This window comes from Ahaetulla prasina, chromosome 1, assembly GCF_028640845.1.
Source record: "Ahaetulla prasina isolate Xishuangbanna chromosome 1, ASM2864084v1, whole genome shotgun sequence".
Taxonomy (NCBI): Eukaryota; Metazoa; Chordata; class Lepidosauria; order Squamata; family Colubridae; genus Ahaetulla; species Ahaetulla prasina.
The window spans coordinates 23,414,113-23,431,085 of NC_080539.1; the positions used below are offsets into that span (position 1 = coordinate 23,414,113).

General features: G+C 41.3%; 1 protein-coding gene across 5 annotated transcripts in view; it reads right to left on the reverse strand.

Annotated features, from left to right (window-relative positions):
- Nucleotides 1-6,308: 6,308 nt before the first annotated feature.
- Nucleotides 6,309-16,973, reverse strand: part of DTX2 (deltex E3 ubiquitin ligase 2) — a 38,418-nt gene continuing 27,753 nt past the window's right edge. For all 5 annotated transcript variants that reach the window (XM_058164420.1, XM_058164418.1, XM_058164419.1 and 2 more), the window contains 5 exons: nt 14,266-14,336; nt 13,701-13,859; nt 11,829-11,990; nt 10,244-10,333; nt 6,309-8,189 (listed from right to left, as the gene is read on the reverse strand). In XM_058164420.1, the coding sequence (XP_058020403.1) occupies nt 7,965-8,189; nt 10,244-10,333; nt 11,829-11,990; nt 13,701-13,859; nt 14,266-14,336 (707 nt within the window). In that variant the 3' untranslated portion in view covers nt 6,309-7,964. The remainder of the gene's footprint in view (nt 8,190-10,243; nt 10,334-11,828; nt 11,991-13,700; nt 13,860-14,265; nt 14,337-16,973) is intronic.

Consider the following 16,973-nt stretch of genomic DNA (forward strand, 5'->3'; position numbering starts at 1 on the left):
TTCAACTTCTACCTTCAAAACAACACTATAGAGCACTGCACACCAGAACAACTAGACACAAGAATAGTTTTTCCCTGAATGCCATCACCCTGCTAAACAAATAATTCCCTCAACACTGTCAAACTTTTTACTAAGTCTGCATTATTATTAATCTTCTTATCGTTTCCATCACCCATCTCCTTCCACCTATGACTGTATGACTGTAACTTTGTTGCTGGTATTCTTACAATTTATATTAATATTGTTTCCTGATTGCTTATTTGCACTCCATGACTATCATTAAGTGTTGTACCTTATGAACAGCTTTTTATCACCTTCTCAGGCTGCGATTCTCATAACATCTCTCATCTCTCAGATTCTCATCTCTTCGCACCTGCGGATTGGCTTACTCAACACCGGTCTGAGGGGAGGGGTCTCTCACTATTTTAATCTAACAGAATTGCATGGGAATCCTCAGATCTTGCTTTCTTTGTCTTGCTATCACTTTCCCTGCAATAAAAGTTTCCTTTTGAAATGCCAATTGTTTTAAGAGTTCTACTTTCTTGAGCAGAGAGGAGAGACAGTGCCCTATCACCTACTCCAAGTCATTTGTTTCACAGCTGAACTGCTCTTATGATTAAGAAGTGAGTTAACTGAGTTTAAACATGCTTGGGATAAACACTTGTTCAACATCCAATAAAAATTAAAACTATGAAAATAAAATAAAAATTAATAAAAGAAAGAATAATGATAAAAAATAATGGAAAATAAATTAAAAACAAAACACAGATAAACTCAAAAGGGCAGATTCAATGGGCCATTAGGTCTTTCTCTGCTATCAGTTTTATATGTTTCTGTATTTCTTCAAAAGCGTTCCCTCAATATTTGCTTGCAATACAGGTAGTCCTCGACTTATGACCACAATTGAACTAAAAATTCCTATTGTGAGACATTTGTTAAGTGAATTTTGCTCCATTTTATGACTTTTCTTGCCACTGTTGTTAACTGAATCACTGCAGTTGATAAGTTAGTAACCCAGTTGTTAAGTGAATCTGGATTCCCCATTGCTTTTGCTTGTCAAGGTCACAAAAGGTGATCACATGACCTTGGGACACTGCAACCATCATAAATATGAGACCGCTGCCAAGCATCTTACATTTAGTAGCCCTTGCTTTTCCGACCCTTTTTTTTCATTTTTTTTTGGATGGGGAACAGCTGTTTTTATGGCCAATATTTTCACATACCAGCATTCTATCTACCTATTATACACTCAGCATCTCTTACACCAGGGGTCTCAACCTTGGCAACTTTAAGCCTGGAGGACTTCAACTCCCAGAATTCCCCAGCCAGCTTTTCTGGGAGTTGAACTCCGCCAGGCTTAAAGTTGCCAAGGTTGGAGACCCCACACAGTACAGCAGGGGTGTCAAACTGGTGGCCCACAGGCCAGATGTGTCACACACAGGCCACGCTCACCCCACCACCGTGAATGTGAAAAAACATCACGTGATGGCAACAGGATGCAGCTCGTTTGACACCCATGCAGTACAGGTAGTTCTTGTTTAGTGATTGCCTCATTTAGTGACCATTCAGCTATGACACTGATGGAAAAGTAATATAATGACCAATGGTTACATTTATCATTGCAGGTCTGTAAAGCAAAGGAAAGCTGATCATTAACATCACAATTTTACTTCAGCTTTCCTTATATTGATATATTGATCATCAATTGTGTTGTAAATGTTGTACCTTGATGAACGTATCTTTTCTTTTATGTACACTGAGAGCATATGCACCAAGACAAATTCCTTGTGTGTCCAATCACACTTGGCCAATAAAATTCTATTCTATTCTATTCTATTCTATTCTTTGCGTTACAGATCTATGAAGTTTATAAATGTGAGGATTGGTTGCAAAGTTACCTTTTCATCAACATTGTAACTATGAACAGTTGCTAAATGAGGGCTACCTATATATTATAATGATTAATAAGAACAAAATAAAGATTTTCTAAATCTGAGGATGGTTACTTATTTTTTTAAAAAAAATAATTTTTATTGAATATTTTACACATTTAAAATTAAAGACATAAGAGAAAAAGACAGACAACAAAAGGAAAAAACGAAAGAAAAAAGAAAAGAAAAAAAACTCACACATACACCAAACGGCAAAATACAAAACATAACTAGCAACGTTATATAATATTTTACCATATTTATATAATATTTCTGTATCGAGTTGTCTTTGCTTTTAAATTCAATTCTTCTATTTAATCCTTTAGTCTTATATAGCCATCTTAACAACTCTTGTAACCAAAATTGTTATATATATTTGCATTCTATTTATTTAAATAGTCGGTGTTTTACCCTTGCTGATATTCAATACTTTTGGTTTTCAGTTAATCAAAATTCAATTCACAAACTTATTTCTTATTTTGATTTCTATTTTCTAGTCACATATAGAATTTATTCCACACTTTATAATAGTCTGAATCATCTTTCTTTAATGAAGATAGTTACTTAATCCAACATCTGTCCAGCCCATATTTCCAGCCCACAAGTGTATGTATGTATGTATGTATCCAGAATCCCTACCCAGTCTTCCACCCAGCCATCATTCAGCTCCATCATCCTCTATCAATTCTCCTCTCCTGATTAAAGTCCATTTGCTTCCTTGCCTCTAGAAATAACTCATGATGCTCATTTACTAATGGAGGACTTTGTTCTAGAGGCAAAGAACCATGTGGACCTTAATTCGGGAGTGAATAATAATAATAATAATAATAATAATAATAATAATAATAATAATAACAATAACAATAACAATAACAATAACAATAACAATAATAATAATAATAATAATAATAATAATAATAATAATAATAATAATAATAATAATAATTTAATTTGTATACCGCCCTTCTCCCGGAGGACTCAGGGCGGTGAACAGGCAGATAAAATAAAAACGATACATTTCAATAAAAACAATATTTAAAAAACTTATTCCAATAGCCTAAATTTAAAATACAATACGAAATATAAAATAAACCCCAATAAAATCCATATTTAAAACCCTATTAAGCCAGTCCTGCTCGACAGAATAGATATGTTTTAAGCTCGCGGCGAAAGGTCCGGAGGTCTGGAAGTTGTCGAAGTCCTGGGGGAAGCTCATTCCAGAGAGTAGGTGCCCCCACAGAGAAGGCTCTCCCCCTGGGGGTCGCCAGCCTGCACTGTCTGGCTGACGGCACCCTGAGGAGACCCTCTCTATGAGAGCATACCGGTCGGTGGGAGGCATGTGGTAACAGAAGGCGGTCCCGAAGATATCCCGGTCCTATGCCATGGAGCGCTTTAAAGTTGGTAACCAACACCTTGAAGTGCACTCGGAAAACCACAGGTAGCCAGTGCAGCCTGCACAGGATCGGTGTTATATGGGAGCCACGAGTGGCTCCCTCTATCACCCGCGCGGCTGCATTCTGAACTAACTGAAGTCTCCGGGTGCACCTCAAGGGGAGCCCCATGTAGAGAGCGTTACAGTAGTCCAGGCGAGAAGTGACGAGGGCATGAGTGACCGTGCATAAGGAAGAATTGATAAAGAGAATGATGGGATTGAATGATGGTCAGTGTGTAGATTCTGAAAAAGATGGAAGCTGCAGCCAATGAAAGACTTGTTTAGCCCAATGTTCTCTCCCTGTGGTTTATCAACAGGAAGCGTCCTACATTTTAGTAATTTTAGTTAAAACATAGATATATGGCCTGAATCTTAAGGCAGGGTTTTGAAGTGATTTGTATGAAAATACCTTTGAAAATTGTTGTGAAATAGCAACTATGGCAGTGTGTAAACGCCTGTAGAGATGCTCAATTATCCAGGTCATGGTTGTCCCAAAAGGGCTTTTTCAGGAGGCAACTGGATTGTTTTCATTTGAAGACGTTTCGCTTCTCATCCAAGAGGCTTCTTCAGCTCTGACAGGATAGTGGGGAATGGAAGGATTTATATTCCAATGGCAATGTGTGGTTACTAGATGTTGAGCATGATAAAGTCAGGCCAGTTGCCATGGTTCAACTTTCAGACTTTTAACGGGATGACTGAGAATCTTCATTGACATACTGCCACTCACTTTGGGGAAGAAACTCTTGAGATGAATCTCAGATGCATGCAGGTACTGCTTATCTTTGTTGCGTTACAATTGAAGTGATTTTGCTTCCGTCTTTCTTGACCGTTCTAATTCATTTTAAGTTGTACTTTTTGTTACGTGAGCAAGCTTTTCTGCTTTCCACTTTAAAATGCATTTTCCTCCCATTTTGTTATTTTTATTTACTGAACGATGCAGAAATTACTTAATTCCCACCCACCCCCTAGCAAAATGTGAGTTCCCAGAGATAGAATAACCATGACAAAAGCACAAGGGAAAAGCGGAAACTAAACCCAATTCAGACTTTGCCAAAAAGTTGCTGATCTCCAAAACTGTAACCAAATGCAAACTTGGCACTGAGATGTGTTCCAAGTGGAAGATAATTTCCAGAAATTAGAATTGCCAAAAGTAGAAAATCCACCTAGATATCCTTTATTTTTGAACAACAGAAATCCCATGGAGGGTGGATCTGATTTGCCATCTCTGTGCGACTCTTTACTTTCCTCTACTGGCCAGCTTTGGTAAAACAGCCTTTTTGTTTCAATGCTTAATTGTATGCACCAGACCCACTTTAGAAATTCCACCTTTCCAAGCTCTTGTAATTTTGGATGGTTAGGTCAATTTACCCTTCCCCTGTTTTTGCCATTATTTTAAAAGTATTTCCTTATACGTTTAAATATAAATTAAGAGAATCAGGAAGATACTTCTTATAGGACGAGTGGGAAGAAAATTGCTACATAAAACAGAGATGAATATATTGCTTTTAAAAAGTGATAAGCAATCAGTGTCAAGGCTCTAATTTTTATCCTCAGATTAAAAATTACTGTAAATCCGAAGAAATTTTTTCTCAATGCAAGAGAAAAATCCCTTCCTTTCTTCAATTTTTTAAAAAATCAATTACACAAAAATGGGAAAGGCAGAATCCAGCTTACCAGTCAGTTGTCATCTATTTCAATTTCACGGAGCAAAATGCTCCACGCAAAGGACTTTAGGGTTTTCATGTTTATGCTGCTTTTCAAAATTAAGTTAAAAGCATAGAACTGGTAGGTAATACTCAGGAAAAGTTTTTGGGTCTGGGTATTTTGAAGTTAGCAGTTTAGACCACGGGTCTCAAACCTTGGCAACTTGAAGCCTGAGGACTTCAACTCCCAGAATCCAAGATCTCCCATATTCTTCCCATGCAGATTCTGGGAGTTGAAGTCCTCCAGGCTTCAAGTTGCCAAGGTTGGAGACCCCTGGTTTAGACTAAAGAAGAGGGTTGAGAGAGGTGCTGGGCAAAAAGGAATGTGGCGTTACATTGTTAAAAATGCTTGAAATCCAACATGTAGATGGAAATGTGAGATACTGGACTTTCACATATACCCTTGATGGCAAACCTATGGTACGCATGCCCGAAGTGGCATACAGAGCCACCTCTCTAGGCACGCCAGCTGTCACCCATTGCTCTTCCAAGTTCTGGTGCACACATGGTTTTTGCACGCACGGGAGCACGGGAAACTAGACGAGCAGCTCCTTGCATGCGCACCGGGGAACTGCTCTTCTGACACTCCCGTGTGTGCGCGCTGGGGAGCTACTCGTCCAGTTTCTGGCGCTTCCCCTCCATCCTGCATGCTCCTGTTTTGGCACTCAGTGCCAAAATGGTTCGCCAACACTGACATATACCATAGGTAGCCCTTGAGTTACAATTGTTATTGAGCCAGAATAAGTTAAGTCAGTGGTTGCTAAGTGATGGTTGCCAAGTGATTTATGACAGGTTCTCACATAACTGTTGCAGCATTCCTGTAGTTACATGAACGAGATTCAGGTGCTTGGTAACTGGCATGCAATTACGATGGTTACAGCACCCTGTGGTCTGGGGGGGTGGGGTGGGGTGTGTCTCACCATTTGAGACCTTGCCAGGGGGACTCCCAACAAACGAAGTCAATAGGGGAAGCTGGGTTGTGTGATTTATTTAATGGTAGCAAAAAGGTTGCAAAGTTGGATGCAACTCACCTAATGACTGCATTGCTCAATGGCTGAAGTTCAAGTCAAGGAGCACCTGTATCACCCTATAACTATGGGCTAGAATTAAGAATTAATCAACCAAGTTGAGACTTCTGAGAACCATAATTTTTCAGAAAATTTTCTTTTAGGATGAAGTTTCTCCTAGTTACGGCTCTGACAAAATACTTCTGAACAAACAAACACACACACGCAGCTGAAATCCCAAACGAAACTGTATAAAATGTATTTCAGGACTCTGCCTCAATCTTTACTTCCGTCCATGTTGAACAAAATCAGCAGCAGTAGATTATGCAAAATAAAGTTACCCAGTATGAAGATTTATGCAATTTATAGAATCCAGTTTTTGCTGATACATTTAAAAAAAAAAAGATTGGTTCTCCAATTACATAAAGCAGAAATATTTCAGGGCTTTAGTCTTAAAGCTGCAGCATGCAGCCCTAAATTGAAGTATATACCCAAGTGTGATCTTGACCGCGCACTCAAAAAATCTGTAAAATGGGAATACTGAAATATTATTTTACTGGGCCTGGATATCACGAAAAGCTAACCGATACTGAAAATTCTGGAATTACGGGCAATGCCTCGGAAATTAGCAATTTTGGGTCATTGCTGTGTGGTTGTACATGGTATCAGAGCCAAAGAACAGCAAAAAGAAAAACCATCAATTTAAAAGTTTACCAAACTATGAGATTCACAAACTTTCAGAGGAAAATGCCCAATAGTTTTCACGAGAGCGCAGAAGGCTCATGTGGCTGCATTTACATTTTTTAAAATTAATTTTTGAATGGTATTTGGGGAATTGTAGGTGCCAGCTAGAATGACTGCAAATGCCTTGCATAAAAGTGACAATTCTCCCTATCCACACTCATGTCTTTTGATAGGATTACAACTTTTATTCCTTCTTTCTTGGATTGACTGGAAAGAAACCTAGAAAGTCTAGTCAAGACCAATTCCTCCTGGCCAAGTCCAAGTAGTTTCCTTGGCAACAGGACAGAAATGGCCTTCTCATGATTTTTTTTTTCAACTTCCCAAACTACCCTAGCTTACAGACCTGGGACTTCATCCTAGCCTCTTATGCAAGCATAGATGATTCCCCACCTCACTTGGCTTTCTTTCAAAATCCAAGCTGCTATGTGCTACCCGCCCACTGTGATACTATTTGGAATAGGCATAGCCATAATTATATTCTATCAGACTTTGACAGCAAATTGTGCAAAGCTGCTATAGATATAGCTTCAGTTTCCAATACTGATTTTGATGCTAAACAACATGTTTTCTTAATGCACTGAAGCAACGAAATATCATCCCTTGGTTCTGAGTTTTGATAGAAAGTAACAGCGAACAAAGTGTGTTCCTTCACTTCCAGCCACTTGGCGTATCTTCAACCTCCATGCAACCACATATGGAAGGACACAATTTGAGGATTAAGCCACCATCCTCTTATGCAGGGGTCTCCAACCTTGGTCCCTTTAAGACTTGTGGACTTCAACTCCCAGAGTCCCTCAGCCAGCAAAGCTCTGGGAGTTGAAGTCCACAAGTCTTAAAGGGACCAAGGTTGGAGACCCCTTCTCTTATGTGTTTTATCTAGTGATGGGAGGTTTATTGTATATGACTAACCTGTGTCAGGACTGTAAATGCCGTTAAAATATCTTTTTATATATATATCTAACTCTCTCCTCACAGTCATACTGGGCAATCCCAGAGACTGTGTTATTGCTCAGCAAAAGGGCAAGCAAACGTAAGGCAACAGAGGTGGGGGTTTGTAGCTGCCATCCTCAACCAAGAGGCACCCATAGTCACAGAGAAGGCGAACTCCACTTTTGACTGCAGCTCCAGCCCAAGATGGAGGCTAAACTCATGGACTCAGGCAATCTTCTGTGACCCCTTGAGCTGCCAGCTCCGCTAGCACATTGTCAAGGTAGTTAGGGTCTGGGTAGCCATGGCCTGAGACATTGGAGGTCATCTCCGTCTTGTGGTGGATCTCATTCCACACCACAGTGTTGTTCTCGCCAGTTGTGCTAGATGTTCCGACAGTGAAGATCAAGCGCCTTCTCCACGCCACCTTTAAAAGTTCCAGCACCTAGAGAGAGAAGAAACAAACTAACATGAAGCTTCTCATCTCCCACAAACAGAAGACTCCAATCTTTTAGGCGCCCACTTCACTTTACAGAGATCGAAATTCTATTTTCATCCCGCGTGAAAAGTTGGAAGATGTCCCCGAGGTCACCGTATTACGCTCTTGGTAGGACTTCTCCAACGTCTGCTTACATAAGGAAACTCTACCTCAGTGGTCACCAACTGGTGGTCCGTGGACCACTGATGGTCCGCGAGAAAATTTTGGTAGTCTGCAGAAAAATTATTTGCATATTTTATATTGCACTAAATCAGGGGTCCTTAAACTAAGGCCCCGGGGACAGAAACATGTAATGAACATTTGTGTTGCTGCAGAGTCTCCCTCTAGGGGGTCTTTTTGTGTGGGTCGGAGGGTGGGGGGCAGAAATTCCGACTTGGGATCTGCTTCAGCCTCTTGGTGCAGGGCTTTGGGCAAAGGCTGGAGAGAAGCGCTGCTGGTGGCAAAGAGCCAGAAAACCTTGTTCCAGTGGGACTGCATCATGGCCTGGAACTGGCTGATGTTCCCTCTGCTTGGAAAGCCTATGCCTGTAGTCCTCAGTGAGGTGCTTCTGCTGAGCCTCCTTCTCGGTCAGATCCAATTTGAACTGAGCCAGCTGTTTTGCCAACTCTTTCTCATGGTGGCTGCTTAGCTCAAGCAACTGCTTCCTATTGGGGCCCTAAGGAGCCCGGATGGGGAGGCAAGGAATGGATGGGAGGGGAGGGACAAGTTGAGGCTGGCGATGCGCCCCTCGACATGAGTGACATTGAGTTGGCCACGCCCACCCAGCTGGTCATTAGGCAGATCATATTAGTGGTCCACAGGATTTAAAATTATGAATTTAGTGGACCCCGAGGTCCGAAAGGTTGGTGACCCCTGCTCTACCTCCCCAATAACTGGCACTATTGCTGGATTGTTCTTACTAAGCAGTTCAATCAGAAGAATTGGGTTTAAGCTGTATTTTCAATGGTGAAAAATTCAAAATCTTTTTTTAAAAACCCCCCAAAACTAAACAATCGTATCAGAATAGAGAAGGGACCTTGGAGGTCTTCTAGTCCAGCCCCCTGCTCAAGCAGGACATCCTATACATTTCAGAAAAGTGGCTGTCCAGTCTCTTCTTAAAAACCTCCAGTGATGGAGCACCACAAGGTCTGAAGGCAAGCTGTTCCACTGGTTAATTGTCCTCACTGTTAGGAAGTTTCCCTTTAATTCCAGATTGCTTCTCTACTTGATTAGTTTCCATCCATTGTTTCCTGTCTTGCCCTCTGGTGCTTTGGAAAATAAATTGATCCCCTCATCTTTGTGGCAGGCTCTCAAATATTGGAATCCTGCGTATTGTGTCCAGGAAACACAATGACAGGGCAGCTGATTTGGTTTTAACTTGGGATATTATACAAGCCAAGTCCTTGCGTTTCATAAATCATAGTTTATGGCAGGGGTGTCAAACTTGATTTCATTGAGGGCCACATCTGGATTGTGTCTGACCTCGGGGGGGGGATGGGCATGGCCTACGTGGCCATGGCCAGCTCGAAATCACTCGTGTCGGGGGCGCCTGTGGTGCAGTGAAAACGGGATCCTGAGCTCCATTTTTGGCTGTGACGCTTTCCTGCAACCCTCTGCCAGCAAAAACGGAGCTCAGAGGGGCTGCATGTGGCCCTCCTGAGCTATCATGCCCCCCCCCAAGTCCTTCTTTTCTCTAGAGCAGCTAAACCCAAATTCTGCAATGTTTTAGTCGTATGTTTTAGTCTCCAGGCCTTTAATCATCTTAGTTGCTCTTCTTTGCACTTTTTCTAAAGCTTCAACATCTTTTTTGTATGGTGGTGACCAGTACTGGGTGTAGCATTCCAGATGTGGTCTTTATAAAGCAGGTACTAATACTTCACGTGATTTTGATTCATTCGTTTTGATAGTTAATAGCCTTCATTTAGTTAAGCCGCTGATTGGGCAGAAAAAGGAGAATTAACTTCATATTCTTTATTCCATCGCAATACATCAACTCAGGCAAGATCTTAGCATCACTGTACCTTTCGTCCCTTCTCACTATCGGGTAGATAACAATATCGTGGGAATCCTCTTGCAGTGTATGGTAGCCCTGGGTTGGGATGCTCTGGACCCTGAAAAAAAAAGAGGCAGAGAACATTTATACATGCAGATCACTGATTTATGCACACTGGCTTGGAGCCAGGGGTGAAATGTAAAATTTGTTACTACCGGTTCTGTGGGCATGGCTTGGTGTGGGAGGGTAATGTGAATGGGTGGGCGTGGCCAACTTTTTTTTCTTTTAAAAGCATTTTTTCTATAACCTCTACAGCTGAAGAGGTTGTAAAAAAATGCTTTTAAAAGCCTCTGATCCCAGCTGAGTTGCCTGATCACCAGAACCCTTTAAAAGCATTTTTTCTACAACCACTTCAGCCGAAGAGGTTGAGAAAAAATGCTTTTAAAAGATTCAGACGATCCCAGCTGAGCCGCAAGATCATCAGAGGCTTTTTTTTTTTTACTTTTAAACGCATTTTTTTGGATGAAGAAAAAATGCTTTTAAAAGTAAAAAAAAAAAACACCTCTGATGATCGCGCGGCTCAGCTGGGCATGCGGGAGGGGGCAGGGATTTTTGCTACTGGTTCTCTGCACCACCCTCCGCCATCGCTACCGGATTGGGCGATCCGGTCCGAACCGGGAGCATTTCACCCCCGTTTGGAGCCCATAATAGATTTAATTTAGTTGTCGAATTAATCAATGTTGTGGATTCACATAATTTGCTGAACCACATTCTAATAAAAAAGCAGGATCTGCACAACGCATTAAGGCATCAAAAGTAAGCCAAGGTTCAAACTAAGCTATGTAGCTCAACACATTGTACAATAAATGCTGATTGATTATTACGGGCTAAGTTTGGAGTGCAAACCCAGCCACTGGGTACCAACTGAGCCGGTTAATGTCTCTTTCTCCTTTTTAGGACCACTGGAAACACCCAAACATTGGACAACTTCAAACGGACATAAATAAACTGCTAGAGTATAATAAAATTCTTTCAATGTATCTATGTGCACTTGTTTTTGTGAGAAACGAAAGAGCAACTCTATAAATTTATCTGGAGATGATTTTTGGAGAAACAAAAGAAACCCATTAGAAATCCCAAATTGCATGAGGGGCATGTGGAAAAACTAGTGCCCTGCCCTTTAATGGAAACGCTATGGATCATAGCATTATATACCAGGGATATTAAATACATAAGATGTGCATCCTATGTGATTCTAGGATTATTTTTTAGGAAGAAATTATCCCTGCACCTTGAAGGAAGATTTGCTAAGAAAGGAATGCATCTTTCAATCTTTCTCATTCCCACCTAGCCAAGTACCTTCCACTTTAAAATGCAGTGGTTCTCCAAGGGCCTACAGCAGGGGTGTCTAACTCACGTTGTCATGTGACATATCGCAACTTCCCCCCCCTTCGCTAAACCGGGAGTGGGCATGGCCAGCGCGTGACACATCTGGCCCGTGGGACACAACTTTGACACCCCTGGCCTACAGCATCATCTTGGGCTTTCTAACTTTGCTCTACCATCAAGGCCTCTCCCCTCAGGATAGGTTTTAGTAGATACGACATACTCACCTGAATGCCTCTGTTGATATTGTATGTAATCTGTATTGACCCACAGTCCTCGTGCCCTGGTAGAGACTCTGAGAATTTGTGAACATCCATCTTGCCATTGGGCTGTGTGCCTGTCTTCTCACCATAGATGGCCTTACAAGAGGGACACTGTAAGCTGCCATCCTGATAGAATATTTTTTTTAAAAAAAATGTTATAATGAATATAAAATAAGGGCTGTACAAGTTACAGATTTCTGGAAAACTCTCCTTTTTTAAGTTCTTTTTTAAACTTAAACTTTTTAAAAGTTTTTTAAGTTTATTGCATAAAGCCTCCCATGAATTGGATGTCTGCAAAATGTTGGATGCCCCTGGCAACCTACGGCTGCTAACTAATAAGCTACTTTCTTACTTCCTACTCTATTGAAGCAAAAGGACTATTGTCTTGATGAGCACGTTTCACAGACAAGGGATAGAAAACACACAGATAAGCACCCTTGCATCTATTCTCATATAAAATACCTTCACCCTCTGTTGTGTCTCGTCCGATCTCACCACAGCCGGGGCCTTCTTATCTGCTTCCAAACACGGAGGAATGTCCTAGTATGCCTCCCGGCCCCAGCCCTGGCTCCATGCCCAGACAGGCTGAAGAGGAGGAAGTATCTCCAGCCCCCAGCTCTGGCTCCATGCCCAGGCAAACAAAGCAACTTGACCCCTCCCCCTCCTCCACAGCATGTGAGCCTGAGGGAGGTCAATTGCCAACAGCTGCAGACTGGAGTGACCCTCGCGTCAGAAGACTTGATAGACGGAGGCAACAGAAGGAAGGGAGGGGCAGGCCTGGATAAGTGCTGAGTCATGGAGCCACACCCCATGGCCTATATAAAGGACCTGCTTTCTGGCATTCTCTGAGTCAGGCAAAGTCTAAACATATCTTGCTGAAGTCACTTTCTGGTCTCCTGCCTGCCCTGAGGATTTTGCTAGGACTTTGGCAGAGCTGCAGAGGCACGCCTGATTCGGATTTCCCTGACCCGGCCGTCAGCGGAGGAGTGGGACACGACACCCTCTGAATCTGAAGGAGCATCCATTCCCATAGTGTTCTGCTGACGAGAAAGGAGGTTCCCTATTATAGTTCCGCCTACTTTAACAAGAGTGGCTACATGACACCTGTCAAGCACTATTCTAGTTGATGCATGCTGCTGATAGGTTGCTTTCCTCAAGGGGTGTACTTGATACTATCTTTACATCTTTTGCTTTTCATTTTGCCCACTATGATCATCTGTTGGTACTCTGTGATAGTCTTTTAATGAAGTGGCCTTATTACACTTTTTTTTTTAAAAAAAGGATAAAGTTATTATTTAAATTTCTTTTTCACTGCCAAAGAATCTACTGGTTGTAGGAGTATCAAACTGCTGCTTCTGATTAAGCATCGAGCCCCAAAGCCAGAGCATGAAGCATTATAAAAAGGGAGAATTTTCTGGCTTTCTCTAATGCCTGCAGGAGCTCTGGCAGAAGATGTTAAGGTCTTGCTGGCTGCTTTAATGACTACCAGTATTAAACTTCTCTTCATCACATGAGTGTTTCTGGATTCCACTGCTCAATAACCCTATAGGAAGGCAGCCACCAGATTGCTAAATTTATCATTAAGTGAGGTTGGCTACTGTGGCATCCACACCTGGTGCTCTGAAGCAAGATAAGCAATAGCCAATCCCCTCCTCACATAGGAATAGAATAGAATAGAATAGAATAGAATAACAGAGTTGAAAGGGACCTTGGAGGTCTTCTCGTCCAACCCCCTGCTTAGGCAGGAAACCCCACACCACTTCAGACAAATGGTTATCCAACCTTTTCTTAAAAACTTCCAGTCTTGGAGCATTCACGACTTCTGGAATGGCCTACCTTGTTGCCACTGGTGTACATGGCCAGCACACAAAGTAGGTGAAAGGTATGAGCACATTTGGCCAGCCTCCCCACACTTCCAGGTTGGATTGTCTTGCTCTCATTGACATCGCTATACCCTGAAGGGGCACCCAGTTTTTCCATACAGATGATGCAGTCCTGGAAAACAAAATTTTTTTTTTTACATTTTTCACTTCGGGGAATTGAAAACAACGTTAACCACCAGTCATCCCCTTCTAGATTAAGGCTCTTGTTAGACAACCGTATGGTCGTTTAAGCTCTTCTCCATGGACAATTTCCCTCCTTCAATTTTTCTTTGGCTGCTTCGTCTCTCTGTAGGACTTTTGAACATAAGAGTAGAGTTGAAAGGGTCTTTGGAAGTCTTCTAGTCCAAGAGGCTGATGAGAACTGTAATTGACACCTGGGGAGGTGTTCGATTGGCAAAGGCTGGCTTTAAGGAAGGTTTCTATGACTCACTCAGCAATGCTCTTTGAGGGAGATGGCCAGTTTAGAAATGTGAAATACAGATAAATATAAACTGCTCATGTGCACCTCTTCCACATACCTCATCAACTGGAGGTGTCTTCAGCTCTTCCAGATACTTCTTCACAACCTCTTCTGGCCTGGTCTTGCTATCTGAAGAAAAAAGAGAGAGAAAGAGAGATCCCAGAGGGGGATATCATTCGGCACTAAGGCACAATGAGGGAAAAGAGGTGAAGGGGAGCAGCAGGAGGCATAGGCAAGTTAAAATGGCAGGCAAAGAAGAAGGAAGAGATGTTTCCAGAAAATTAATCCAGCAGAGTCATTCTTAAATGTCTAATTTGAAAGCAGCCAGTTTTAATGGTACACAAGTAAGGAATACGGCTATTCCTATTGCTGCAGAGGCAAAGGCATCTATGGGCAGGAAAAAGAATTAGAAGATCAACTATGGCTAGGGATGTCATTTTACTTTAGGCTGGGGAATTCTGAGAATTGAAGTCCATACCTGTTGAAATCGTTGAGGTGGAGAAACATTGTTCTAATTTATTACAGAGTTTGGAAATAAAATGGAGTTAAACTTTGCCTTTGAAGACTTCAAGATTTAACTCCCATTTTATTTCCATGCTGGCTGTGGAATTCTGGAAGTTAAAGTTCATATCCAATATATATCATTTGGGGTGAAGAGGCTTTGAAAATGCCATGACTTTTTTCTACTTAACGAAAATCCACATTGCAATAGTGGCAAAAACCTACATGGTAAGAAACTCAGTTGTGTTTTTTTTTTTATCCAATCACCAAAATTTGTGAACTCACAAAAGAACACTTCTGTGCATATACATCCTATTCATTTCAGAAAATGGTTGAAGCTATTTGTGAAGCTATTCTGGGTCTACAGGTCAAAAGGCAAGGAAGGGATGTAATGCTTTCTCAACAAAAGACTGATCTGAGAAGTCAAGCTCACTCCTTCCAAACACATAAGGCTATCTGGGTTTGAGAAACTGATCAGGAGGAACAACTACACATGGATATGTGTGATTTGATCAGGAAACCATCAATAATTTTGGGACGCAAAATTTTGAGGTGAAAAAATTAATAAAAGATCTTAAAATAAACTTGACAAAGTGACTTAACAGACCCCAGGCCAAAACAGAAAAAAATTTAGTCCAACTATGTACATCTGATGGTTTGTCATTCTGTGCTGCATGCGATTGTGTCAATGAATGCTGGAAGCCAACCCTGTGCTATCACTTGATGGAAGTGATCAGCTGGTTATTCTTTATTTAAATTTATTGGCTGACTAATTCCCGAGCAGCATACAAAAACACCCTCATAAACACAGTGAGAAACATTAATGGTCAATTATGCAAGCTGAAGGCTTCTCCTGTAGGTTGATGCATTTTTAAAAGAATTAAATAATTACAACAGCATAACGATCTCCAAAACATAAAAGTGGCTGAAGTAAAAACCTGTACGATATACTTAAAAAGTATAAATAGGTCCGTACTCCATTTTCACTAAACTCACATACAAAGAGAAAAATGTTCTGCAAAGGAAAAAAAATGGTATTAGTGGATGATTCCAGCATCCAGTTTAATGCTAATAAGTTGAAATATGTTTTAGAGGCCTTTAACACAAAATACTGGAAACTTCCTAGCAGTTATTTGAACAGATCTCCAAAAGTAATTTCACAATGCAGTTCTGAGTATTGTGCTAAAATTTTCCCATTGTGTAGTATTGTGTAGAGATTTTCCCTTTCTACAGCTTGCCTGATATTAAATAGTGAAGAGCAAATATTTATCTGTAGCCTTACAGACGGATGAGAAACTACTAGGCTTTCTAGATTAACTAAACTAACCATGTATAGTTTTCTTGGGAGGGGGGCAGGAGTGTTCCATTTCCATAGATCAGGCCATGAATACTAAAACCAAGGACATTATTATGGGATGGCAGCAGAGCCAAGGAAGCTCTGCAACCATAAGTAGGCTACAGCAGGTGTCTCCAACCTTGGCAACTTTAAGACCTGTGGACTCCAACTCCCAGAATTCTGGGATTCTGGGAGGCAACTTTAAGACCTGTGGACTCCAACTCCCAGAATTCTGGGATTCTGGGAGTTGAAGTCCACTAGTCTTAAAGTTGCCAAGATTGGAGAACCCTGGGTTAGAGGGATTCATTCAAGTGCAAAATGGATCCCAACATGTCATTGAGGGAATCAGTGGTAGTCTTTGTGGGTTTCAAAGGAAGAGCCCTCAAAATCTGCCATAAAAAAAATATTAAAGGGCTGAAAACTCAAAGAGATTGCAGAAATGTTACATTCCTACATTTACATATAAAACAATTCTGCTCAGGTCTTTTGGATGCCATCTGGGGCGATTGCATGTACATGTATCAAGGTGGCTAGAGGCACTGTGCTGCTGTAAAGGTTTTCAAAACTGTTAATTACAACAGAGTGGTTTGCATCTAAGGAAAAGTAAGGATCTGATAGATGTATAAACACAGATTAATGGGGATAGGAAAAACCCCACAATGTACTGTATTCTTCCACAAACACATTCCGGTCCTCACCAGCTTATTCTAAAAGACAAGAGAATGCCAATATAATTGTGACGAAATAGTATGCTACTTGCCTTTTGCCCATGTGGACAAATGTTTTAACTGGACACTTTTGTATAAGGAAAGAAAAGGAGAAAGCTAAGGAAACTTGGAGAGAAAAGAGAGGCAAGATGCAGCTTTGAGAAGCCCTTGTCTCAAAGCAAGGGTGGCTGCTGGGAGTTCACAAGGGTTCGGGAGAACCTC